At 54.0% G+C, this 24,836-nt stretch overlaps 1 protein-coding gene across 1 annotated transcript; it reads right to left on the reverse strand.

Annotated features, from left to right (window-relative positions):
• Positions 1-405: 405 nt before the first annotated feature.
• LOC135326945 (olfactory receptor 14C36-like) lies at positions 406-16,450 on the reverse strand. The gene is made up of 5 exons (XM_064504587.1): positions 16,427-16,450; positions 15,919-16,020; positions 14,114-14,240; positions 9,282-10,219; positions 406-687 (listed from the first exon to the last, which is right to left on the reverse strand). The coding sequence occupies exons 1-5, from the start codon at positions 16,448-16,450 to the stop codon at positions 406-408; spliced, it is 1,473 nt and encodes a 490-aa protein (XP_064360657.1).
• Positions 16,451-24,836: the final 8,386 nt, after the last annotated feature.

Raw genomic sequence — 24,836 nt, forward strand, 5'->3', positions numbered from 1 at the left:
CCAGGAGCACTGGGCACCCAGAAGTCAGAAGTGAATCCAGCCTTTGTTCCCTAACAAATCACCCCTTGAGCTCATGCCTTGAGCCCAAGGAAAGCCCTGGAAAAGCAACAGGGTCTTTCAGGGTGAAAGTCCTTGAGCACATTTTTGACTCCAGCTTTGGAAGGAGAGCCCAACCTTCAAGCCCTGAACTGAAGAAATCTTCTTTTATTAAAGAGACCACATCTGAAACAGGCATATACATTTTCACAGAAGACTTCTGGGTCAGACAGACTGGGTTTGAGCTCCTGGAGAAGTGGAAGGAATTCAGAAATTGGTGTACAAACATGGCTATCACAGGGAGAATTCCCAAAGCACAAGAGTCGTCTGAGACAAATTAGAAACCTCTTGTGAAGAAGCATGGGCAGCTTATTTCTGCTGAACTAGTACCAGTTGAATTAGTTTCCTCAGGGCCTCCTTCAGCTCCTTGTTCCTCATGCTGTAGATGAGGGGGTTCACTGCTGGAGGCACCACCGAGTACAGAACAGCCAACACCAGATGCAGAGCTGGGGAGCAGATGGAGGGGGGCTTCAGGTGTGCAAATGTGCCAGTGCTGAGACACAGGGAGACCACGACCAGGTGCGAGAGGCACATGGAAAAGGCTTTGTGCCGGCCCTGCTCAGAGGGGATCCTCAGCACAGCAGTGAAGATCTGCACGTAGGACAGCACAATGAAAATGAAACACACAAAGACTAAGCAAAGACTAACCACAGTAACCCCAATTTCCCTGAGGTAGGAGTCTGCACAGGAGAGCTTGAGGATCTGGGGAATCTCACAGAAGAACTGGTCCACTGTGTTGCCTTGGCAGAGTGGTATTGAAAAGGTGTTCGCAGTGTGCAGGAGAGCATAGAGAAAACCACTGGCCCAGGCAGCTGCTGCCATTTTCACGCAGGCTCTGCTGTCCATGACTGTGCCATAGTGCAGGGGTTTGCAGATGGCAACATAGCGGTCATAGGCCATGACTGTAAGGAGAGAATACTCAGCTGACATGAAAAAGACAAATAAAAATATCTGGACAGCACATCCCAGGTAGGAAATGGCTTTGGTGTCCCACAGGGAATTGGCCATGGATTTGGGGACAGTGGTGGAGATGGTGCCAAGGTCGAGGAGGGAGAGGTTGAGGAGGAAGAAGTACATGAGGGTGTGGAGGTGGTGGTCGCAGGCTATGGCTGTGATGATGAGGCCATTGCCCAGGAGGGCAGCCAGGTAGATGCCCAGGAAGAGTGAGAAGTGCAAGAGCTGCAGCTCCCGCGTGCCTGTGAATGGCAGGAGGAGGAACTCATTAAGGGAGCTGCTGTTGGACATTTGCTCTGCCTTGCTTCAGGGCACTGTCCAAGGAGGAAAGGGCATTGACAAGTTAGAACAGGCTTCTCTGAGCAAAACCCAGTCCACTCCTCATTGCATCCCCCACAAGGCCTCTCTCCTTTACCTTGTTCAGTTCCCTTTCCTGGCCTCCGCTTTGTGCTGAGTGTGCTGTGCAGCTCAGGGGCCTCTGCCCATGGGCTCCAGAGGAGTCAGCCCTGCTCTGCTGGGGTGGGTAAATGGAGGTGTCAGAGCGCCCCGTGTATTCGGTGGGGATACCTGGGCATGGCTGCCCTGAGCTGAGTAAATGGGATTTGGTCTGGTGACCCAGGGGGAATATTCTCTTTTTATCACTGGGAGAGACAAACACAGCACTCATGGCAGCTGTATCTGGAAGAGAAGGTCCCTGTGGGGGATTCATCTCCCCCAACCTTGCCCTCTTGAACAGGGCTGTCTGTATCTGGATCAGTCGCACCAGCTCCCACTCTGCCAAGGGAGAGGAACAGTGCAGTGAAGGCAGGGACTGACCCGACCCTTCCTAGACATGTCTTTCCACCTGAGATGGACCCTGCCCTCACATCAGTTTACCATCTTCATTCTGTCTCCAGACACTGGAGTGGGAGTGGGAAGTTACTGCCTTAACTGCAGCTGAACCCTGTCCTTCACCCCAGAGAGCAGGAGAGCAAGAACCAGCCCAGCACAGAGAGGTGAGGAAGCAAGGAGCAATACTGTGACGCTCCTGCCACAGGGAAAGCAAGGAGCGAGACAGACGGGCACTCAGGAAAGCCTTCCCCTCACCCAGCTGTGCACACCACCTCCCACACGGCAACATCACAGGACAGTCACCTTCAGCCCCTTTGTCACACAGTGGGAAATGGGTACGTTGTCAGAGCGATGCCCTAACCCCTGCTGGAGCTCAGGCTGCTGAGGAGGGGGCTCATGCCCTGGACCCCCTGGCCTTGAGGGCAGAGGATCTGCTGGGTGGGAGAGGAGACACAGGGGACTTGCTTAGAGGAAGAGGTCTGCACTGAAGGGGACGACAGGGAGGTCTCCAAATGCCCCCCCCACACACACACACACAGACACACAGCATTTATGGTTCTAATTTCCTCTCATTCACTGATCATATCTTCACTGCTCGGCACTCGGCATGTTTCCTCCTGGGAGCTGTTGCTCTCTCCCATGTCTTTTCCCTGCCAGCACTCTGCAATCAGTAGGAAAATGAAAGCACGGACTCAGGAGCACCCTTATCTATAAGTTAACCCCTGTCCCTGCCTTGACCGTCCTCTAGAAAAGGCCTGTCAGAAATATCCTGGGGGTGAGCTGGAGCTGAGAGCAGCCCTGATGCATGCAGCACTCTCAGCAGCAGGAGGAACCTGCCCTGATGGGGGTCACTCCTCCCACTCAGATCTTTTCCCCACAGCACCGTGGGGAGCTCCCTGGGCAGGCTGAGTGCTGACCCTCACAGGCAGCAGAGTCACTGCCCCGGGCACACAGCACCCTGGGGCGCAGGGACACTGCCCTGAATTACAGCCCTACGCAGACCTGGGTGCACTCCCTGGCTTCACATCCCTGCAGCATCCCATGATGCCTTGTCCCTCTGACTGTGTGCCAGCAGATCCCTGCTCTAAAGCACCACCTGCTCCAAACAGGAGAAGCTGGCAGAGCTGCCCTGACAGACCCTATCGGCTCTGGAAGGTGCCAGCTGCAGAAGAGCCCTCCAGGAACCACAGCAGTGTTGCCTGCAGCCAGAGACTTACTGTGTCAAGGGTGGTGAAGATTTCCCCCCACAGCAAGCTCTCAGACACCCTTCTGTTCCTGACTGTCTTTAACCTCTGAGTCAGTCATCTCATTCTGGCCCCTGCAGGCAGTGCCCTGACTCTTGCTGCTCCTTTAAAAGGAGTTGCTCCTGGACAGAGCTGTCTCTCTGCAGCACCTGCCAGGTTGCCATGGGCTCCTGCAGTCCCAGGAGCCAGGCTCAGCTCAGGAGCAGAAGCTCAGCTGAAGATGTGACTTTCTCTGTCCCCCGCACACCCTTGAGATGTTCCCGGGGCTCCAGGGCTGACAGTTCCTGAAAGGCAGCAGAGTCACCCAAAGGAAATGTCCACTGAAATAATCACCAATGGTCCCTCTCTAAACCGTGGGGAGAGACGGAGTCCAGCACTGCAGTTTGTCTCATCACAGGACAGTTTTCTAAGAGAGGTAGAAATGTCCAACTCTAGAAGGCCCTGCTCCCAGCTCATAAGGAGACAGGACACCTGCACAAGGACAAGAAGGGAGTTTGTTTACTTGTGCTTCAGGGACTGATGTAGAAGAGTTAATCAATATATCTAATGCCCGTTGAGAAGCCCCAGGGATGGAGTGGGATTCACTTCCCTTCCATGCGCTCCGCAAACTCATAGGACATGGGATTCCCCTTGCCCAAGTTGTAGTGTGCACAAAATGCCTGTCTGCATGGGGGCTCCTTGCCTAAGCCCCCAGTGTAATCAGTGGAGATGGAGGGAGGGAGTCAGCTGCACACACACCCCTTTGGACATTGGAAGTGTCAGAGGTGGCCCAAGACACGTGCAAGCGTCTGCTGGCTCTGACGGAGCAACTGTGAGACCCACATCCTTCTAGAGCATCAGCTGGGAACCAGGTGGGGAGTCTCCTTGGCCAGCTGAAATGGCACTTGATGCCTATTACTACAAGAGCTCTGCTCACTATGAAGCTGAGGGTGTTAGAGGAGCAGACTTGGGCCTCCTGGGGGGCCTGGTAGAGGGATCCCATGGGAGGCAGCTCTGAAGGGCAGGGGAGCTCAGGAAAGCTGGCACATCTTTAAGGACAGCATCTTCCAAGCTCAAGAATGGCCTATACTGATACTCAGGAAAACAAGGAGATGTCTCAGGAAACAGGCTCGGTTAACAGGGAACTTACGACTGAACAACAGGAAGGAATGGGAAGCATGGAGAGGCTGCAAAGGAAGAATTTAGAAATATTGTCCAGGCAAATCATGAAGCAGTTAGGAAAGCCAAAGGCCCTCTAGGATTGACACTTGCAAGGGATATCAAGGGCACAGAGATGAACTGCTGTTGCTTCAGTAACAGTAGCTGCAGATAGGTCTGGGGAAACTCAAAGCCTTTGCTTCAGTCCCCACCAACAAGGTGTCTCAGGCCATTGTCCTAGAATCAGGTCTCCCAAGGTGAAAAACAACCAGCAGGGCATGAGCGTTGAGTCAGGTTTTACATGGGAGAACTCAACCCATTCAAGTGTTTGGGACTGCATGGGCTACAGCCGAGGATGCTGAGAGCTGGCTGAGAGACATCAGTAAAGGGAGGGAGGTCCCAAGGTGAGGGCAAGGTGGGGAAGCAGGTTGGGTGTCTACAGTCTGCAGGCACCCAGCAGCAGGCATGGGACAGTGCAGGACCATCTGTGGTAGATACAGCCAAGGGCATTGGCATACTGTGGGGCCCAAAAGAACAGAGGTCTTTGTCCTATGGCTGTTGTCTCTGTCACTGAGGTCTGCCAGGAGACACCAGGGCCTCACTGTCCCCTTGCCCACCAGGGCACTCCAGCAGGTGCCTTGCTGTGGTCCTGCACTGGGCGTTGCACACCCCCACCCCGACACTGCCCCCAGGGATAGTACTGGGCAATGTGTGAGGGAAAGGATCTCCCTTCTCAGGAGCTGGGGGTCTGTGCTTGGCCATTTTGCTTCATAACACACATCAAGGGTTCACTTGGCATCAGAGGCACCTGCACATTTCCTTCACCAACTGTAATCAGTGCCTCCAACTTTCTCTGGCTGCTGTTTGTGGCTGTGAGGTCACTTCTGCCTCTGTGGCTGAAAGGGCAGTGCTGGTTATGTGGTTGCTGTTTGTGGTCGTGAGGTCATTTGAGCCTCAGTGCCTGATAGGCCAGTACTGGTCACATGGCTGGTGTTTATGCTTATGAGGTCACTTCCACCTCAGTGCCTGATAGGCTGTGCTGTGGTCATGGTTGCTGTTTGTGGTTGTGAGGTCATTGTGCCTCTGGACCTGATAGGCCAGCAGCAAGCACATAATACAAATGATCCAGCAGCATGCGAAACTGCATGCCAAAATCTAGTTCTAGCAATAAGAACTTCAGGGCAAATGGGTATTAACTCAGAAAGGGTACTATCTTTAGCAAAAATCTGAGGAATACCCAAGCAATTTTTGGAATCGCTTAACAATTTGTAATTGTTATGGAAGGTTAGGCTCGCCGGCCACTATAACAAGGTCCAACCCTAGGTTCCCGCAGAGAAGTTCGGGGCCAAATCAAAGTGAATTAAATAAATAAATTTTAATGATGTGTCTGCAGTAATTGCAGCTCGAGCTGGGTGCCTTCGAAGAGGTACCCCGAACAAAGAAATCCCTGGGCAATTATAACTTCTGAATCTAAGTTTTCCACCCCTCGCAGTAGTGCGGACCAATAGTAACATTCAGCTCTGGGGTCTCCTGCTCCTTATTGGGTCTCATCATTGTCCCCAGGCAGGCTGTTTCTTTCCTTATCTTTATTGTTGTGGTTTCTGCTGACGGATGTGCCTTCGTTCCTTGTTGGGTCCTGCCGTTGTCTCTCAAGGTCCTGAGGAGGAGGAAGCAATTCCAGACCACAACAGTTAACACTGCCCCAGCAGTGAGGGGAGGCTTTGTTTCTCAAGGTCCTGATGCTCTGCACAGGCCTTATTTCAAAGCCTTGACATCCTCCCTTTCGGAGTGTGAGACACAGGAACACAGACTGCTTCTAACTCTCTTCTCTTTCCAGCTGGAACCAGCTCTGGGGCACTTTCTTACTGAACTAGGTGAAAGTTCCTCATGTTACCTGAGTGCGGCCTAAGGCTTCAGCAAATTTAGCTCCTCATGCTAAGCAAGTTTTACAGAAATTGTGCTAAGTGGCTCCCTCTAGACAGTTTCAGGTCAATAACTTCCTGAACAGCGGGAACAGCCTGTTCCTGCCCGGGAATCATGCAGGACCTTTTGCAAGGGAGACAAAGGTGACAGCTACCGTGCTGCAGCAGCACCGGCTGCACTGCCCTCTCTGTCTCCCACCACAGCCCTGCCCACCCCTGCCCCTGCCCAGCCTGCTCTGCCCCCTCGCTCCCAGCCCCGGCCCCTCTCCTGCCACTGCAGGGACCAGCTCTGCAGCCAGGAGCTCCCCGGCCCCTGACCCTTCCCACCTCTCCTCACATCAGCGATCCAGCCCCAGACATGGAGCTGGATGCTGTCCTCCCCCGGGGTGAGGTCTTTCTATTCATGGAATTTTAGAGGAGTTCTAGTGGTCTGGTGGACTGGAGACCTCTGGAGCTCCAACCTCCACACAAAGCAAGGCTGCTTAGAGCTCTACAGTCTTGTCCGGCGATTGCTGGACTGTGCACGACCCCGGTTACCGTCCCCAAACCTGCTCTGCTCCTCTCGTCCAGACACTGCGGGATGGCACCTCTTGTTGGTGGGTCACTGGCCCACCTGCCTTGCTGTCACCCTCAGCTGCCGGCTCCCCTTCCCATATGGAGCAGCCCCACTCCTGCTGCTCCCAACAACATTCTCTTTGTAGCAGGATCCCAGTCACAAATGGTGCATAAAGAGTCGAGCTGAGATAGAGAAAAACCCACTCTCCTAACTATGCATGATAAAATCAGACCAAAGTGGCTGCCCTCAGTCTTTCATCCCTTTAAGACCCTGTGCAGTGTTACCTGGGTATGGGGTCCAAATCCACCTTTACACATCTACACCTTTAAACTGATCAGGCAAGACTTCCAGTCAGGATATATGGTCACCATTTGTACCTACAGCCTTCTCTGAGATCTGCTCGGGTGCCAGCTTCCCTTGCCAAGTCTTTCCTGACTTCGGTGCGGGGGCAGATCCGAGGCAGAGATGAGGAGTCAGGTCAGCAGGATGGGGACAAGGTGAGGTCAGGATCCGAGAGGTGCAGGGCCAGGCACAGCCATGTCCACAGCATAACTCAGGCGAGGCCCAAGGACAAGGGGAGCAGCTCCCTGGCGAGGGGGCAAGGCCTTGCTATGAGGGTGGTCACTCTCTGCCTCCCCTGCTCTTGTGCCCAGCAGATCTCCCTCCCTGTCTGCCTGCAGCCCCCTCCGGCAGCTCCTGCTGCCCCAGGGACACAGCAGCCTGCCCCGTTCTGGTGACTAGAGAAACCTGTTTCTCATTCTCATTTTCTATCTCTGAATGCTGCCCTGCTCCTCTCCTGGGGCATCCCTGCTCCCCAGAGAGCCTTTCCCAAGTCAGTGTGTCTGTGCTGGCCTGGCCATTCCTGCGCCCCTGCCCTGTGCTCCCCGCAGGGCCCCAGGCTGGTGGTGCTGCTCTGCAGAGTGAGTGAGCTGTGGGGCCACGGGGTGACTCCTGACTCAGCTCTGGCCATGCTGGTCAGGGCAGGAATCACACCCAGCTGGACAGGGATCACCACCACTGATACTGCTGGCACATGTCTGTGCTCGTGGATGGTGCTCAGAGTAACCCCAGGGCACCTGCAATGGCAGGAGATGTGTTTGGGTGGGCACTAGCTCCAGCCTGTGGTGTTTCACTGAGGCTGCAGGAATCACTCTCCAGTGCCCCTTCCCTGGGCCTCCTGGGTCCCAGCTGCCTCTCCAGGGATTGTAGAGCCCTCGTTTTCCCATGCATCCCTGGATTTAATGCTTTACCTTCTGGTTACTCCACTGTGGACCATCCCTCACTTTGTGAGGCTCCACTCACTGCCCACCCCCAGGCACACACTGTCCCTGGAGATCCTCTGAGCTCTCCTGGGGGCTCAGATTGCCCTCCAGAAGGATGGGCATCTCTCATCAGCACTGTCACCTGTGGGACAGCCTGGCACAGGCGATTCAGAGACCATTCCCCATCTCCACTGGCACTGGTCACCGAGAAACAAGCTCTGAATCCAACCCTTGGTCCCTAACAGATCACACTGGGATGCTGAGCTCATTCCCCAGATCCCATGGAGTTTGCAAGCAGAACAGCAGACCCTGCAGTGGTGCAATCCCTTGAACATATTTTTGACTCCATCTTCTGAAGAAAGGCCAGACTTCAGGCACGTCACACAGGAGAACCCCTTTTATTATGGAAATGTTATTCTGGAGGCCAGGTCTGGCATAAGGGTGCCCAGGGCCTGGTCCTGCCTGAGCTCACAGAAATGCACAAGGAAGCACCATGTTACAGGAGCGCTTAGGCCACGTACACACACGAGAGCACAGCAGGACAGTGTGGAAATTAGGAGAACAGCCTTGAAAAGAGAAAGTCCTGCTGCTGTTGGTGGACGAGTCTGCAGGAAAGCTGCAGCCCCCACTCCAAAGCTACAGCAAGGATATGCCTGCTGTGGCAGTAGGGATGAAGGCAGTGTAGGGATGGTCCTGAGGAGCAGAGGGTCTGTCCCCACAAGCTGCATCCAGCCTCTCCTCCCTTCTGCTCCCACTCCGCTGTGAATGTTGGAGCACTGAAGAGGGAAAGGACCAGCCCATGGTGACAGCTGTCTGCCACCCTCGCAGGAGAAGGGTGTGAGGTCACACCCTGAGTGTGGCTAGGAGATCTGGGCTCTCCTAATGGACATCGGACTTCTGGTCTCACCCTGTCAGTGCTCATCTGAGCCTGGCTCTGGGCCTCTGAGCATCCTTGGTGTCAGTTCTGAAAGAGACACTGCAAAGGGAAACCCATTGCACTGGGGGCATCCGAGGGAGCTCAAACTAGTGGGCTCTGAGGTTCCCCCACCTCTGCTGATGAAGGGGGAAGCCTGGCTTCCTGTTTCAACATGGTCTCTGGGTCAGATTCAAAGGAGAGATTCCAGAGCAGACATGACATGAACTGGATATTTTTCTTTGTTTTTACTGTAGATGTAAAAGAGAAAAGTAAGAAAGAAATAAATGCACAACACACACCCTTGATGCCGGATATCCTGGTGAGTGAATGAATGAGGGACAGTTATTGGTGCTGACCTTGTACCTGTTGGATCACTTTCCTCAGTGCCTCCTTGAGCTCCTTGTTCCTCATGCTGTAGATGAGGGGGTTCACTACTGGAGGCACCACCGAGTACAGAACAGCCACCACCAGATCCAGAACTGGGGAGGAGATGGAGGGGGGCTTCAGGCAGGCAAACGTGCCGGTGCTGACAAACAGGGAGACCATGGCCAGGTGCGGGAGGCACATGGAAAAGGCTTTGTGCTGGCCCTGCTCAGAGGGGACCCTCAGCACAGCAGTGAAGATCTGCACGTAGGACAGCACAATGAAAACGAAACACCCAAAGAATAAACAGGCACTAACCACAAGAAGCCCAGTTTCCCTGAGGTAGGCGTCTGAGCAGGAGAGCTTGAGGATCTGGGGGATTTCACAGAAGAACTGGTCCACAGCATTGCCTTGACAGAGTGGTATTGAAAATGTGGTAGCAGTATGTAGGAGAGCATAGAGAAAACCAGTGCCCCAGGCAGCTGCTGCCATTTTCACGCAGGCTCTGCTGTCCATGATGGTCCCGTAGTGCAGGGGTTTGCAGATGGCAACATAGCGGTCGTAGGCCATGACTGTGAGGAGAGAATACTCAGCTGACATGAAAAAGACAAATAAAAATATCTGGGCAGCACATGCTGAGTAGGAAATGGTCCTGGTGTCCCACAGGGAATTGGACATGGATTTGGGGACAGTGGTGGAGATGGAGCCCAGGTCGAGGAGGGAGAGGTTGAGAAGGAAGAAGTACATGGGGGTGTGGAGGTGGTGGTCGCAGGCTACGGCTGTGATGATGAGGCCGTTGCCCAGGAGGGCAGCCAGGTAGATGCCCAGGAAGAGTGAGAAGTGCAAGAGCTGCAGCTCCCATTTGTCTGCAAATGCCCGGAGGAGGAACTCGTTGAAGGAGCTGCCGTTGGTCATTTGGTCCCACTGGGCTTTCGGGACTGTCCAGGGAGGAAACGACATTGAAAAGGTAGGAGAGATGTTCCAAGGAAAAAACAAGTAACATTTCTCTTTGAAAACACCACATTACTTCTCTCTTTTTTGGGGAGGATCACTGGGCAGGTACCTTGCTTGAGGTCTGGTTTGTGCTGGCTGAGTGTGCTGTGAGGAGCAGAAGCCTCTGCCCATGGGCTCCAGAGCACTCAGTCCTTCTGCACAGTGGTGGGAACATGGGAACAGGGGTCAACAGCTCTGACACTCACCGTTTCTGTCAAACTAAATCTATTCGTCATGTGGAATGGCTTTTCAGTGTCTTCACTACCTGCTCTAAAGAATGACAGCTGAGGAACAGAGTTTTAGGGAAGTTTTAATAATGTTTATTTTCTCTGAGATGTCCTTGTCATCCCTGGGGAGTGTTCCTCAAAGGCAGAAATTCTCAGCATTTCTACTGTGAGTCTTGAAAAACAAAAAGATTCACTGCCACTTGGTACAGAGTGAGGACAGCTTGTCTGTCTATTAGCCTTGTTCCCAGCTGTCCTGTGCTCACAGTGCTTTGAGCTGGAGGAGCATCACTCTCATACATTGCCCTAAAAAACCCCCCAGCTACTGCTAGGAGCAGAGGAGTCCAGTTTCAAAACCACAGCTGTCCAACCCTTTCTCCCTTTCTCAGGGCACCAGAAGGAGACCTTCACACTCCCCTTCTAGGCAAGGACACACAGGGCTCTTTTCAGCTGCCTGTATGCAGTTTCCCAATACCATTTCCATACTCTCAGGATCTCTACAGATTCTTCAGGGGTCTCCCGGACATCACAGAGATGCTATGAGGCAGCGGTGTCCTTCTGGAGGGCAGCTCAAAGTCTGGCAGGACATGACAGGGGAATGGTCAAAGGACCATCAGGACTGAAGTTGGGCTCTCCTTAAGGGAGAGTCAGCTCAGTTCCCAGCCCCAGACTGAATTTTCTGGAGTCACACAGGTTAGAAGGAGGCTGTGGACACCCCACTCCCAAGCAGACCCCTCTCTTGCACAACTTGCAGACAGGTGTCAGAACTGCAGCTGCACCCCACCCCCCCCAGGGAGTGACCGCAAGGAGCCCGGGAGAAAAATAGAAGCAGCATGGAGCAACATCATGATCCTGCTGCCAAGGCAGGCAAGGAGAGAGAGACAGACGGGCACTTGGGAAAGCCTCCACCTTACCCAGCCGGGCATGCCACCTCACAGACGGTGACATCGCAGGGCAGTCGCTCTCAGCCCCTTTGTCGGGCAGCAGTAAGCAGGCCCGTGGCAGCAGAGAGGCCCCTCTCCTCTGCTGGAGGTCTGGCTGCAGAGGAGGGGGCTCATGGCCTGGACCCCATGGCTGCCAGGCAAGAGGCTCTGCTGGGTGGGAGGGGAGACGTGGGAAGCTTGCTCAGAAGAAGCTGTCTGCATTGCAGGGACTGACCAAGACTTGCTCAAATCCATTCTCCCATGACGATTCTGTTGGCAGTTCCCTCTCATTCCCTGACCATCTCTGCTGCCTGGAGCTGTCCCTGCTGGCAGCTCTTTCTCTGTCCCAGCTTCTTTTCCCAGTCAGTGCTCACAGACCCCTTCCCACCCTCTGTGTGCTCAGTTCTGCCCTACAGAAACCTCCCAGGACAGGGCACTTGCCTGGGGCATCTCTGTGCATGCACGTCCTAAGGAGCAGGTGAGATAAACTCCCATGAGGCCACAAATGCTGTCTGTAGGCTAAGGTGAGGCTAAAGCAGCTCGATGAGACTTCTCACAGACCTATTAATCTCTCAGAGTGAAGGTTCAGGAGTCCCAGTTCCTTGACAAACCACAAAACTCTTTCATTTATTCTCCCTGCCAGAATTAGGGAACTGAAAATGCAGATACCAGAAGCAAAGCTCCTTCTCTTTCAGGTAGCCCTTCTCTTGATATTCCTCTTGAAAAGAATCCTTGGACATGTCCTGTGCATGAGCTAGAGCTGTGAGCAGCCCTGATCCACTCAGCACCCTCTCAGCAGGAGAATTAACCTGCCCTGCTGGGTCGCTCCTCTCACCCAGAGCTTCTCCCCGCAGTGCCATGGGGAGCTCCCTGGGCAGGCTGAGTGCTGACCCTCACAGGTGGCAGAATCACTGCTCTGAACCTCTCTGAATTACAGCCCTGCCCAGACCTGAGGGCACACCCAGGCTTCACCCCCATGCAGCTGCCCCTGGCAGGAAGGAGCAGCATGCCCTGTCCCTGTGCTTGTGTGGCAGGGAATCCCTGCTCTAAAGCATCTCCTTTTCCTATGCACTGGAAGAAGGAGGAGAGCAATTCTTAAAAAACCCATCATTCATGGGACAGGCTGGATTCAGAAATCCCCGCCAGGAACCTCAGTAGCATTGCCCTGCAGCCAGAGGCTTACCGTGTCAGGGGCTGGGAAGATTTCCCCCACAAGCAGCTCTCCTCTCTCCTCCCACTCCACACTGCCTTGCACTTCTCCCTGCCTTCTCTCATCTCATGTCAGCAGCAGCAGGCAGTGCCCGCAGCCCTGCTGCTCTTGGCAGAGGAGCTGCTCCTGCACACAGCTGTGTCTGGGCAGTGCTGCCAGGTTGCCATGAGCTCCCTCCATCCCAGGAGCCTGCTCCCTGCTCAGGAGCAGAGGCCCAGCTGATGGCATGAGTTTCTCTTTCCCTTGGGCTCCCTCCTCCTGGGAAACGTTCATTGAAGTAGACTAAAATAATCCCCGATGGTTCACTCTCTAAACACTGAAGGAAACGTCCCACTGTGGATGTCCCTATTCCCACCTCTTAACTAGGCAGGACACCTACACAGGGAAAAGAAGGGAGCTCATTGACACATGGTTCAGGTTTTGATTCTGATGAGTCCTTTGAAGCATCGTACACCAAGTTAGAAGCCGCTGAGCAGCAGTGGGATTCACATCCCTCCCGTGAACTCCACAAACACACAGGAGCTGAGATTCCCCTTCCCCAAGCTGAAGTGAGCACAACAGAGGTGTCTGAATGTGAGCTCATTGTCTAAGCTCCCATTGTAATCACTGGAGATGGAGGGTGGGAGTCACTTGCCCACACACAAACACCTGGTGACAGTTGAAGAGACAGAGGTGGTGCAAGACATGTGCCAGTGTCTGCTTGCTCTGGTGGAGCAACTGTGAGACCTACATCCTTCTAGAGCATCAGGTGGGGGCCAGGAGGGGAATTTCCATGGCCAGCTGTAATGACACTGGATGCCTAATGCTCTTACTAAAGCTCCACTCACTATGAAGCAGAGACACAGGCAGACCTCTACAGTCCAAAAAGCAAAAAAACTTCAGTGCAGACATGTGATTTAAGGACATAAGATAGGCCATAGGCAGGACCATGTCAGATGCCTGGGGTGTCCAGCACAACCACATGTCTCTAGCACATACAGCATGGCACCTAGAGGAAAACCATGCCCCTTTGGAGTGGTGCTGGGCGAGAGCCCTGGGGCATCTTGGCTTTCCTACCTGTGCCCAAACAACTGGATCCCACCACTGCCTTCAGGCCAAGTCCATCCCAGATACATCCAAGTGTGCTGCATAAATGGGAGACACATCACACCAAGATCTCTGCTCTAGTCTCTGCACTCTCAAACTTTCTTGCTCTCCTGTCCCTGAACCTCTGCTCACCCCTGGATGTTATGAACAGGGAATGGGCTAATGATGACCTCAGGGTGGCTGGATCACAGGCTGTTCAGGACCAGCGACTTCTTCAGTGGCACCTTGTCCTGCCTGCAGATCAGTTCACCTCTGTCACAGGCCCCACAGTGCTGCAGAGTCAACTCAGGCAGCAAACCCCTCTCCTGACATTCCTGCACAGCCCAGCTCTGTTTCTCCCTGGCCTTGGGCACTGAAAGGTTTGCTCTCTTAGTGGGAACCTGCTTTCACCGTTACATTGCCGCCTGTTATCTATGCCAGCAGGTCTCTGCTCTGAAGTGGGACCATCGTACACATGATGTCGTTGGCTCTTGCTGACTGGTTTCACCATGGCCAGTCTGTTCTCTGTGCCACAGCTGAGGCTCTGTAGCACAAACATATGGAAATGCATACAGCCGGGGCCCAGCCAGGAGCACAAGCTGTCACAGGACTGCAACATCATTGAAATAACTGAGATGTGGTGGGATCACCCACATGACTGGAGGGCTCTCCTGGGAGGGTACAAGCTCTTCAGGAGAGACAGCCAGGGACAATGAGGAGGGGGGATGCCCTTGGTGTGAAGGGGCAGCTCAGATGTGTGGAGCTCTTCCATGGAAGAAGCAATGGTCTGGGTGAGTGCTTGGCTCCAGTCTCCTTTAAGCAATGTGAACAAGTCTGTGGATCACGGGCCCTGGTTCTTAGGGGGGTGGTGGTGGTGATTTTCATGTCCCAGACATTAACTGGAAGGGCAAGCAGCAGAGTGCAAGCAGGCCAGGCGGTTTCTGGAGGGCATCAGGGACAACTTCTTAGCACCGGTGTCTGATGGGACAATACTCATGATACTTCCTTGTATCTGGAAATTTCAAACAGGGAGGAACTGATCAGGGATGGGATAGGCAGTAGCAGCCTTGCCTATGGTGACCATGAAAAAGTAGAGTTCCAGATCCTGAGGGGAGTGAGGAAGGAGAGTAGCAGAGCACAGACCCTGGACTCCAGAGGAGCAGACTTGGGCCTGTTCAGGAGACTGGTGGGGGATCCAATGGGAGGCAGCTCTGAAGAGCCCAGAAGCTCTGGAAAGCCAGCAGGTCTTTAAGGACAGCATCTGCCACACACAAGGATTGTCCACCCCAATACTCAGTAAAACTAGTAGCCATCTCGGGAGATCGGCTTAGCTGCATTGGGAACCCTTCCTGAAGATTTCCACTATTTCACCAGAGGAGAACATTGACATTAAAATTAGTCAATCATTTGATCAGATGAAAGTGTGCTCATATTTTTGATATGTTGAAAACAGCTCTTCACCTTTTCAGGCAGAGCTCAGGTGTCCAACCACAAGCAACCAGTGGCACCTGGAAAGGCCCCGGTGTCTCTGAGGCACCTGCTTGGGCCTGGCAGCTCTCATAGGGGACCTGCGTGAGACCGGAGCCCCTGGGAGCTGCAGAGGGAGGCTGGGCAGAGGGGACCAGGGCACCTGCAATGACACCAGCCCTCCATGACCATATGACTGCATCCCAGGCCAGTTCTGAAAATTTCTTTAAAAAAGAAAAAAAAAAAAAGAAAAGAAAGAAAGCCCCTAAAGGACCACTATATTATAAAAAATAATAATCAGAAAGACAATAAGAATGCAAAACATTTAAAAGCTGGGAAGTATAACAAAATATTTATTTGCTTTAAATCTCTTTCTTAATTTCTTTTTGTTGCATTTTTAATGAAAATTTTGGTGTCTCTCCCAGTGACCCAAAACCACCCCCTTGCCCTTGGCTCTCCATGCCACTCCTCACTCTGCGCAGAGCGAGTCACACTCTGAGATGCTGAGTTCTTGACTGACAGAGGAAAGCAGGGTGACCAGGTTTCATTAAAATACTGGGTTTTTGGATGACCACATCTGCACATACCTCAACATACCTGTGTTACAGTGATGTCTTACAGGTGTCCCAATGAATCCAGCCACCCTCCCTCTTCATTCCCTGCCACGTTCCCTTTTCATTCCCTGCACGGTCAATGAAGTACGATATCCCTTCCCTCCCCTTCCCTGAGGGACTGAGGCAGAAGTGACCTCTTACCAGCTCAAAGCCACGCCTGTGCTTCTGGCCTGTCAGGTACTGAGGCAGGACTGCTGCCACAGTCATCGCTGAGGCCATGTGCTCCTGCTGGCCAATCAGCTCCTGAAGCACAAGTGACCTGAGAAGCACAAAGAGCAGCCATGTCCCTGCTGCTGGCCTGTGAGTTCCTCAGGAAGAAGTGTCCTCTCACTATGCACCAAAGCCATTTTCCTGCTGTCGGCCTATGACGTCCTGAGGCTGATGTGAGCTCAGGAGAACAACCAGCAGCAATTTGCCTTGTGCTGGCCAATGAGCTACTGAGGCACAAGTCACCTCACAAGTACAAACTGCACCAATATGCCTGTGCTGGCCAAAGAGGTACTGAGGCCAGGGGACCTCACCATCTGCATCCAAGCCATGGGCCTGATCCTTGCTTATGAGGTCCAGAGGCAGAAAGGACACACAAGAACACACAGAGGCCATGTGCCTGCTCCTGGCCTATCATGTACTGAGAAACAATTGACCTCACCGTCATCACCAAAGCAGTGTACATGCTGCGGCCTTTTAGGGTCTCAGGCACAACTTGACCTCACCAAGACAACCAGCAAAAACCTACTTGCTGCTGGCCTATCAGGTAGTGCCTCAAAAAGAACCTCCAATCCATGCGTCTGCAGCTGCCCTATCAGATAATGAATCACAAATAACCTCACAAACGCAAACAGCAGCAATGTACCTGCTCTGGCCTATCCTGTACAGAGGAACCAGTGACCTCAAAGTCAGCCTAGAAACCATGAAATGGAGCGGAACGGTACCTGTGCATGTTAGCTGACTGTGAAACTGATTGGCCAGCAGAAGACACGTGCCTTGCATGCTGCTTGTGAGGTTCTTTCTTTCTCTGGCGCTGACAGGCCATCAGCAGGCTCTAGGCTGGGAAAGGTTCTGGTGATGTCAGCTCTGTGTATTCTCCTAATAAGCAAGAAACTGGTTAATCACTTCAGTGTGGACTTTGGGATCTCTTCTGCCTCATTACCTGATAGGTCAGCAGCAGCAGGCCCACGGGTGGGGTCTGCTCGTGAGGTCACTTTATCCCCAGTACCTGGCAGGCAAGTTGCAGGCACACTGCTTGGATGCTGACTGGGAGCTCCCTTCTGCCTCCGCACCTCCAAGGCCAGTGTTAGGCCTCAGTCCTTGCTAGGCCACCCATCAGGCACACTTCCAACATCCAAGCCATGTTCCTCCGGGCTGCTTACGTGGCCTGCCACCTTCTGCTGACCTATGGGGTACTCAGGGAAGTTGGACACGCTGCACTGGGCAGATGTGACCATGTGTCATGCTTATAACTGTGGCTCCTGGGTGGCCTGTCTCTCACCACTTGTCCCCTTTGGGGAAGATGAGTAGCTCAGTGGTGGCTCCCTTGGGAGCCAAGTGAGGCTTTCCCCCACCTGCAGCCCTGTCACCCTTGCTTCCTCTCCCTCCCTTCGCAGAGAACAGGAGGGCGGGAGCAGAGCAGCCCCCACGAGCTGCCAGCAACAAACCGTCTCCTGACACAAGAGCCATGGGAACAGGTCTCCGCAGCAGGAGGGGGACCAGCAGCTTCCCAGGGTTCATCCTCAAGGCAGGACAAATAAACTGTAACTTAAAGACAACTGGTCATCAGCTAGACACAGCTGTGAGTCCACCTGCCTGCACAGCTCTTTGGATCACTACACCTAATCCACAGGAAGGCCAAATCCCCACAGCCTTTCCCTTCAGGAAAGATTTGCTGGAGGAGAAATCCTCTGTGGGCCTGCCTGTCCCAGCTCCATCACCAGATGGAAACACGCCCATTGCTTGGGGGAACACACAGAGGAGCTTTCTGCAGAGCCAGAAGCCCAAGAGCTGGGAAACTTCTCTACTTCAAGCTAAGCAGGCTTTGAGGCACACAGACAAAGGCACACAAGTGGTACTGGCATTTATTAGAAGGGTCTTTGACTCATCCCACATGGCACCACAACCATCTAGGAAAAGGAGGGAGCACTACAGCATTTGCTGAGCAGGCCGGCACTAACAGCATTTGTGGGAGAAGGAATTTGCAGGAGAGCAGAAATACCAGGAGGGGAACCCACACCCCAATGCACCCAAGAAAGCCAGGCACATTGATGGAAGCCTTCGCATCCGTATGCAGCCTCACCTCATTCACTTGCAGCTGGCTTCACAGGGGGTCACCATGTTGGCCAAGGTGCTGACAGCTACAGGGACACACCCTGGCACCCTGACTCCATCCTTGGGGGCTCTAGCACTGCACTGGCAGCCTACATGACTGGAGCGACCTAGCAAGAAAGAATCAGAGGGTTACTATCGTGTCTGCTGGCCTTACATAGTCACAACAGCCAGGGCCAAATGTCTCCCCTCTATGCTGAGCTGTATTTGCGAGAGTGCAGACAGCAGGGCCACCGGAGACAGTCTACCCCTCTTTTTGGCACAGCTGGGGACACGATCAGATACCGGGTCCTATTTGGGCTCTCCAGTTCTGGAAAGACACTAACACACAGGAGGGGAGTCCAGCACAGGGACACCAAGATGGTCAGAGGCTGGCGTATGGGGCGTATAAGGAGAAGCTGGGAGACCTGGGTTTGTTCAGCCTCAAGAAGAGCAGGCCAAGGGGGAATCTTCCTGCCTCCACAGTTGATGAAGGACAGGCATCTCAGAGCCATCCATTGCCTCGAGGGGCCTGACTTTTGTGAGGTGCCATCTCTACTGTTTGCCAGGGTCTGGGCAGGCAAAAGGTGAAAAAGTGGCTCTGACTGCTTTGATTTACACCCTGTCTCTCTGATGGATCGCAATGAATGAGGGTCTGGGATGGGAAGATGCAATGAGGGTCCAGATTGCGATGGACCTGCTGCTGGCCTATCACATACTGACACACAGCTGACCTCACAACCACATTCTCCACTTCACAGCCTGCTACTGGCCTATCACAGACGGACACACAACTGACCTCACCAGCACATTCCCCACTTCACAGCCTGCTGCTGGCCTATCGGCTTCTCACCCAGAAGGCACCTCACAGGCACCTTTACAGCCAGGCGCCTGCTGCAGCCACAGAGGCTGCTGGGACAGGAGGGACCTCAGAGTCAGTTCCCAGCCAGGTGCCAGCTGCTGCCTGCCAGCTGCTCTGTCTGCAGTGACCTCACAAGGGACTTCCCAGGCAGGGGCCTGCTGCTGGCCTATCAGGGACTCAGAAGGAGATGACCTCACAGTCCCCTGCACAGCCCTGTGCCTGTCCCTGGCCTACAAGCCTCTGAGACAGCAGCTACCTCACGATAACTTCCCCAGCCATGGGACAAATCCTGGCTTATCAGCTGCTCAGGCAGAAGTGAGCTCCAAAGCATAAAGCCAAGCAACATGTCTCCTGCTGGCCTGGCAGCTACTGACCAAGAGCTGATGTGACACTGGGGATCTCCCAGCCCGGCTCTCTCAACTTCTACCTACACCTGGCCCGTGAAACTTAGCAATTGCAGCAAGGCCTGCAAGTAATTCTGGGCAACATCTCCTAACAGGAGGATTGCATGGGAGCAGCGACCATGGAGCTGCAGACAGCAGGGCCTCATGGCCCAATCGGAGGGAGAAGCCTTCCCGCAACTCCCAAGTCTGGCTCCTGCCCCAGTGCTGAACACACCCAGCAAATCCTCCACACCCCCAGGACAACAAGCACTCTCCTGCTTGGGGCCCTGACACTCTGAGACACGGGCAAGGACTGCGGCCAGGGCATCTCAGCGGGGGAAACCAGCAGAGCCGGGATTCAGCAGCTCTGCAGCCCAGCCTGGGAGCAGGGCTAATGGCACCGGCCAGGGCAGCACTGGCCGCCCAGCAGCTGCCAAGGCCCTGCAGGAGCCCAGCAGCTCCCAGCACAGAGCTGCTCTGCAAACACCCTCCCGGCTGCTGCCAGGGCCGCAGGGCTGCGGCCCAGCAAGAGGCCCGGAGCAGCCGCAGCAGCTGGGGCCTGGCGGGACCCGCGGGGACAGCCTCTCTGCGAGCCCTGGAAACGCCCTGTTCAGGCCAAAAGGGAGCCTGGGGCAGGGTCCTGGCGAGGCCCCCAGCAGCCTGCTGCACTCCCATTGGCTGACGGAGCCATCAGTCCAACTCGGCCTGCCCTCCTCCCCTTGCTGGCCAATCAGAGGGCAGCACTGGGGGTGATGCCATGGCAACACTGTGGCCCTGTGTGACCTGGCGGGCAGCACCCCCCCCCGTCCCCCACCCCACGGTGGGGCGCCATGTTGTGGGCAGCAGCCCCAGGGCTCGGCAGCCCTCGTGCTGTGCCTGGCAGGCCTGGGCCGCGGCCAGGCAGGGGCTGCTCTCTGTGGGGCCGGACTGGGCCCTGGCGTGTCACTCCACAGGGCTGAGGAGCCCCGGGGCCCCGGGGCAGCCAGGGCCAGAGCAGCTCTGGGCCTGCCGGTGCTGGGCAGCGGAGGGGTGGGGCTGGGAGGGGGTGGGGAGATGGCCCTGCTGGGCTCCCCCCAGCACTGCCCCCCACGGCTCAGAGAAACAGGCTTGGGGTCAGCAGGGCCTTGTGGGGTGGCGATGGCACCCCCACCTGTTCCCAAGCTGCTCCCCCAAACAGGCTGTCTTTTGGGTGCAGAGGTCTGACCCCCGTTTGCAGGAGGACAGGGGCTGTGGCCATCGGAGAACAACATCTCTGAGCCCAAAACATGCTCTGCCAAGCTGGAAGCATAAAAGGATTCAGGGGGAAGGAATAGAGGTTCTCCCAAACAAGCAAACACTTTGGGGTTATTACAAGGTGAGGGATCCATTTCCAACAGGGGCATTTCCAGCAGGCTGCTGAGAGCCCCATGGGAGCTGCAGAACACCCCAACCTGCAGGACACAAGACCCTTTTCCTGCCAGAGCCAGATGCCAAAGGGGGACCCACTCCCAGGAAACCTGGACCTGCATTGCCGCTTGCCATGAGGGGATAGAGCTGGGGCTCAGGGCAGCAGCAGCCTCAGGACCCAGGAGTCCTGGCTGCCACATTGTCCCCTTAGCCAGATGGGACCCTCAGGCAGGGCTCTCATGGCAGCCCGCAGTCCTGGCCAGCCACTCCCACAGCCCAGGACCCACAGCTGTGTTTGCAGTTAATGGTCTCTGGGTGACACCTCGGGAAGGAGCTCCTGAAGCCCTTACCCTTTGGCGGAGAACCCCAGCAGCACAGGGAACAAGGAACTGTAGTGTGGGCTGATGGTATCGGTCCAGCAGCCTTCCATCTCGCATACCCCCTTCTCATCAGTGTGTCTCTGCAGGCGGGGAGGAAGGATGCTCTTCCCATCTTGTCATGCAAAACTCCTCTCCAGCATGTGTCTGTTCCTCTGCCTGTCAGTGAGCAGCTCCAACACAGCCCCGCTGTCTCCTGTCCCTCCTCCTTGTCATGGAGCAGCTCCAAAGGACAGCAGTGGGGAGCACATGAGCAGTGCCCAGCAGTGCCCGAGTGTCGCAGGCAAATAAGGACACTGCTGTGGCCCCGGGGAGACCTCCCTGTGATATGGCACTTCCAACTGTGACCTCAGCTCGTGTCATCAGGGGGCTCAGGAGGTCACTGCCAGGGAGATGGCACAGCCAGGGAGAGAGCAGAGAGATTTCCCCTCATGTCCTGGAAAGCAGTCACCTCCCCTCACCCCAGTTATGTTCCAAAAATTTCTGATAAATCCTTCAAGAACATCTCCAGACAGTGCCAAAGGTGTGAAATATCTCAAATGGGGCACTGGAGAGGTCGCTTCTCTGCCCCTGTACCATCAGGTCTCTGCAGTGGGCAAACCTGGGACTTGGGGGTTGGTTTGGGGGGTTGGCAGTTTTCAAAGTCATGATCAAAGTCAGGTGAGATGAAGGAGCACAAAGTGTCACCACGGGCCGACATGCTTTGGTGAGCCTCAAAGCTAGTTCCTCCTGGAAGGCTGTGAAATGCCTCAGGACCTGCATTTGGGCTCATTCGGAAGTTTGTGAGGTGACAAGCTGCCAGCTCTGCAGCTGCTGGAGTTTAAGAATGTCCCTACAACCAACCTTCCTCCCCTTCCTAGTCTCTGCACAGTCCCAGGGTGACTCTTGCAGAAGGGAGACTCCATCCCGCTTGAATACTGTCAGAGATGGGGCTTTCCAAGTCACTGCAAAAGGAAGGACTCGTTTACTTCTTTGGGGTGCTCATTCAGCCCTTGGCACCCCCTCTGTGATGCTGTGAACCCCGGCCCTGTGCCCTGGGCCCTCTGTCCTTTCTCTGCCCTGTCTCCTGTGTGTCCACCCAAAGTCTTCTGTATGCACCAGAGACACAACTTCAAATGACAGAAGTGTTGCTTTAGAGAGCTCACTTGAAGGTGAGACATGTTGTGGAGCTGAAGGCCTGATGGAGGCTAGTCTGGGATGTAGCTGTGCCCCTACACCCCCTCCTGCTCTGGGCCCAGGAAGGTCCCAGAAAGGAGAGCTGTGGGGTCGGTGTGGTGGGATGAGTTGCTCTGAGCAACTCCTACAGGACTCAGGGATGTTGAGAGAAACCTGGGAAAATCTCAGGAAAATCCCTCTTCTCTAGGGCTTTGCATCAAGCCTTCTCCAGACTTTTGTACAGAAACACAACCCAGTCTGGGATCCACAAGAGCAGCACGGCCCTGGCATGGCCCGCGACCCCCAGGAGCTGTGTGGCTCTCTCTTCTGTTTCCACGTGCCCTGATGATTAAATGGACAATTTCTACCATCACCTTTACAGCACCCTAGCTGGACATTGCAACTTTCAATTTTTTTCCAGTTTTCCTCCTCCCCTTGCTCTTGCTTCATTCAGATGCCTAGCTGCAGCACTGCACTTCAGAGAGTTTAAAGCTTGCTCTGTCTTTCAGCAGTCTGTCCCTTTAGCCAAGTCCTTAATTGTGCTTATATCTACTGTTTCCTATCTATCCAAAAGGTTTCTATAAGGCTATCCCTTATGGAAAATGGACCTCATTGGAGGCAGCTTGGAGTTAGCATCCTGTTCAGGAGTGCAATTATTTGTTATGAAACTATATCATGGTTTTTTTTTAATTTGTTTGAAAAAAAGAAAAACCTTCCTTGTCTATTTGCAGCTAGTTTTCTAGGTAAAGCAGGTGGGAATTGGGGCCTATGAACTGTAACATTTGGTTGCAGGCTTCAGTGGAATAAGGTTAGCTTTTAGCAAGAGTGATGGAGGTCCCAGGTGGCTGATGAGAGCAATGGCAGGGTTGGGGAGACGGGGAGGAAGACTGTTCATGCAGTTGTGACCTCTGGGACACTGCTTTTCCAGGATGATTTGACTTTATTAGGAGCCACTCTGGATTGATCTCAACTGGAGAATGTTGCTGTCCCTTATTCTGAAAGCTGAAAAACAATAATGATAGTGATAACGATAATGATAATGATAATAATAGAATCTTTAAAAGCAGAAATACTTGTATATTATTGAAGTCTCCATCTTTCAGGTACGCTCCCCAAACCTCTCCAGTTAGCCATACAAGACTTGAAGAAAATTCTAGGGAGAGATATGGTGCATCAGGGCTTCTTGCATTTTAGTTATCTCCATGGTGTATTTGGTGCTGAGTCCATGAACCACAGCTACTGGAAGCAGACTGAATGAAATGTTCCAGAAGTCAAAGTCAGAAACAAAGCCCAAAGCTTCTTTGAGTGTTAGTGGGTCCCACTAAGGGCCATGAGCAACAAAGACTCCCCCGGGTCTGATTCGAGCAGAAATTTGTCATCACTGACTACAGGCAGGCAAAGGAAATGTGCAGGTGTTTCTAATGCCAAGGCAACCTTGATGTGTTTGCTCAAGCAAAATGGGCAAGGATGGACACCCAGCCCCTGGGAAGGCAGATCCTTTCCTCCCACATTTCCCAGGGCTCTTCCTGGGGGCAGTTTGCATGTGGGGGTGCGTAATGTCAAGTGCAGGACAATGACACAACACCTCTTGGGGTCCCCTGGGGGCTGAGCGGCCCTCAGGCTTGTCTATGCCCTCCACTGTCTCCACCACAGGCCATCCTACACTGTCCCATGGCTGCTGCTGTGTCCCTGCAGACTGTAAATCTGCTTCCCCACCTTGCTCCCACTCCAGGAGCTCCCTCCCTTTACTGGTGTCTCTCCATCCTCACTGGCTGTTCCTTGAAACACAGAGCCAGGGGCTGATCACAGACTCCCTCTGGGTGATCTCTGGCAGCACAGCACTACTCTTTGAGTGACATTGATTCACGCTAATGTCCAGCCTGAACCTCCCAAGTTGCAGTTTGTGGCTGTTTCCCCTCCTCATGCTGGTTCCCACTACCAAGAGAAGCTCCTGGGAGCCCCTCACTGGGACACACTGCTGCAGCTGTGGCCACCCCAGTGCTGAGTTGAGGGGGATAATGGCTCCCCTTGTCTGCTGGCCAAGCTCTTCCTAATGCAGCCCATGGACCTCTGCCCTTATTCGCAACAAGTGTGCCCCACTGGCTCGTATGGCATTTCTCACGATGCCCAGGCCCATCTCCTGAGAGTCACTCCTCAGCTGCTAAGGTCCCATCATGTCCTAAGGCAAGGGATTATCCTTCCCCAGGTGCAGGACTTGCCCCTTTTCCTTATAAAACTTCCTGAGGTTTCTGTTGGCCACACCCTCAGGTTGCTAAAGGTCCCCCACACTGAAGCTCTCTTGTGTCAGCTGTGAATGTGTGTGTGTGTGTGCAGATGGCTCCCCCTGACTTGTGGTGCCTCGAAGTAGAGAAGAGCATGAGGGATTGCAGGACACCACAAGTAATAAAAGGAGGTTCTAGTGTAATGGAATTGCTGGCTGAAATAGGAATTACCAGGGCAATAATCTCAGAAACACCAAACGAGGGTGCAAGCAAACAAAACCTGGGCCTGTGGGAAAAGTGTAAATAGAAATGTGCTGTTTTCTTCTGGGAGGGTGTGAGGATGGTGTGACCACAAGGCAGGAAAGGGAGGGTCAGA

This window comes from Dromaius novaehollandiae, unplaced genomic scaffold, assembly GCF_036370855.1.
Source record: "Dromaius novaehollandiae isolate bDroNov1 unplaced genomic scaffold, bDroNov1.hap1 HAP1_SCAFFOLD_41, whole genome shotgun sequence".
NCBI lineage: Eukaryota > Metazoa > Chordata > Aves > Casuariiformes > Dromaiidae > Dromaius > Dromaius novaehollandiae.

What these genes read in the sequence shown, in the direction of transcription:
- LOC135326945 (XM_064504587.1), bottom strand. Translation starts at nt 16,450, where the DNA reads ATGTACACTGCTTTGGTGATGACG. An exon ending in ACACTGCTTTGGTGATGACG is followed by an intron (nt 16,021 to 16,426) that starts GTGAGGTCAATT and finishes CTTGTGCTTCAG; the next exon opens with GAGCTGATTGGCCAGCAGGA. An exon ending in ACAGGCGTGGCTTTGAGCTG is followed by an intron (nt 14,241 to 15,918) that starts GTAAGAGGTCAC and finishes TTTGTGCTACAG; the next exon opens with AGCCTCAGCTGTGGCACAGA.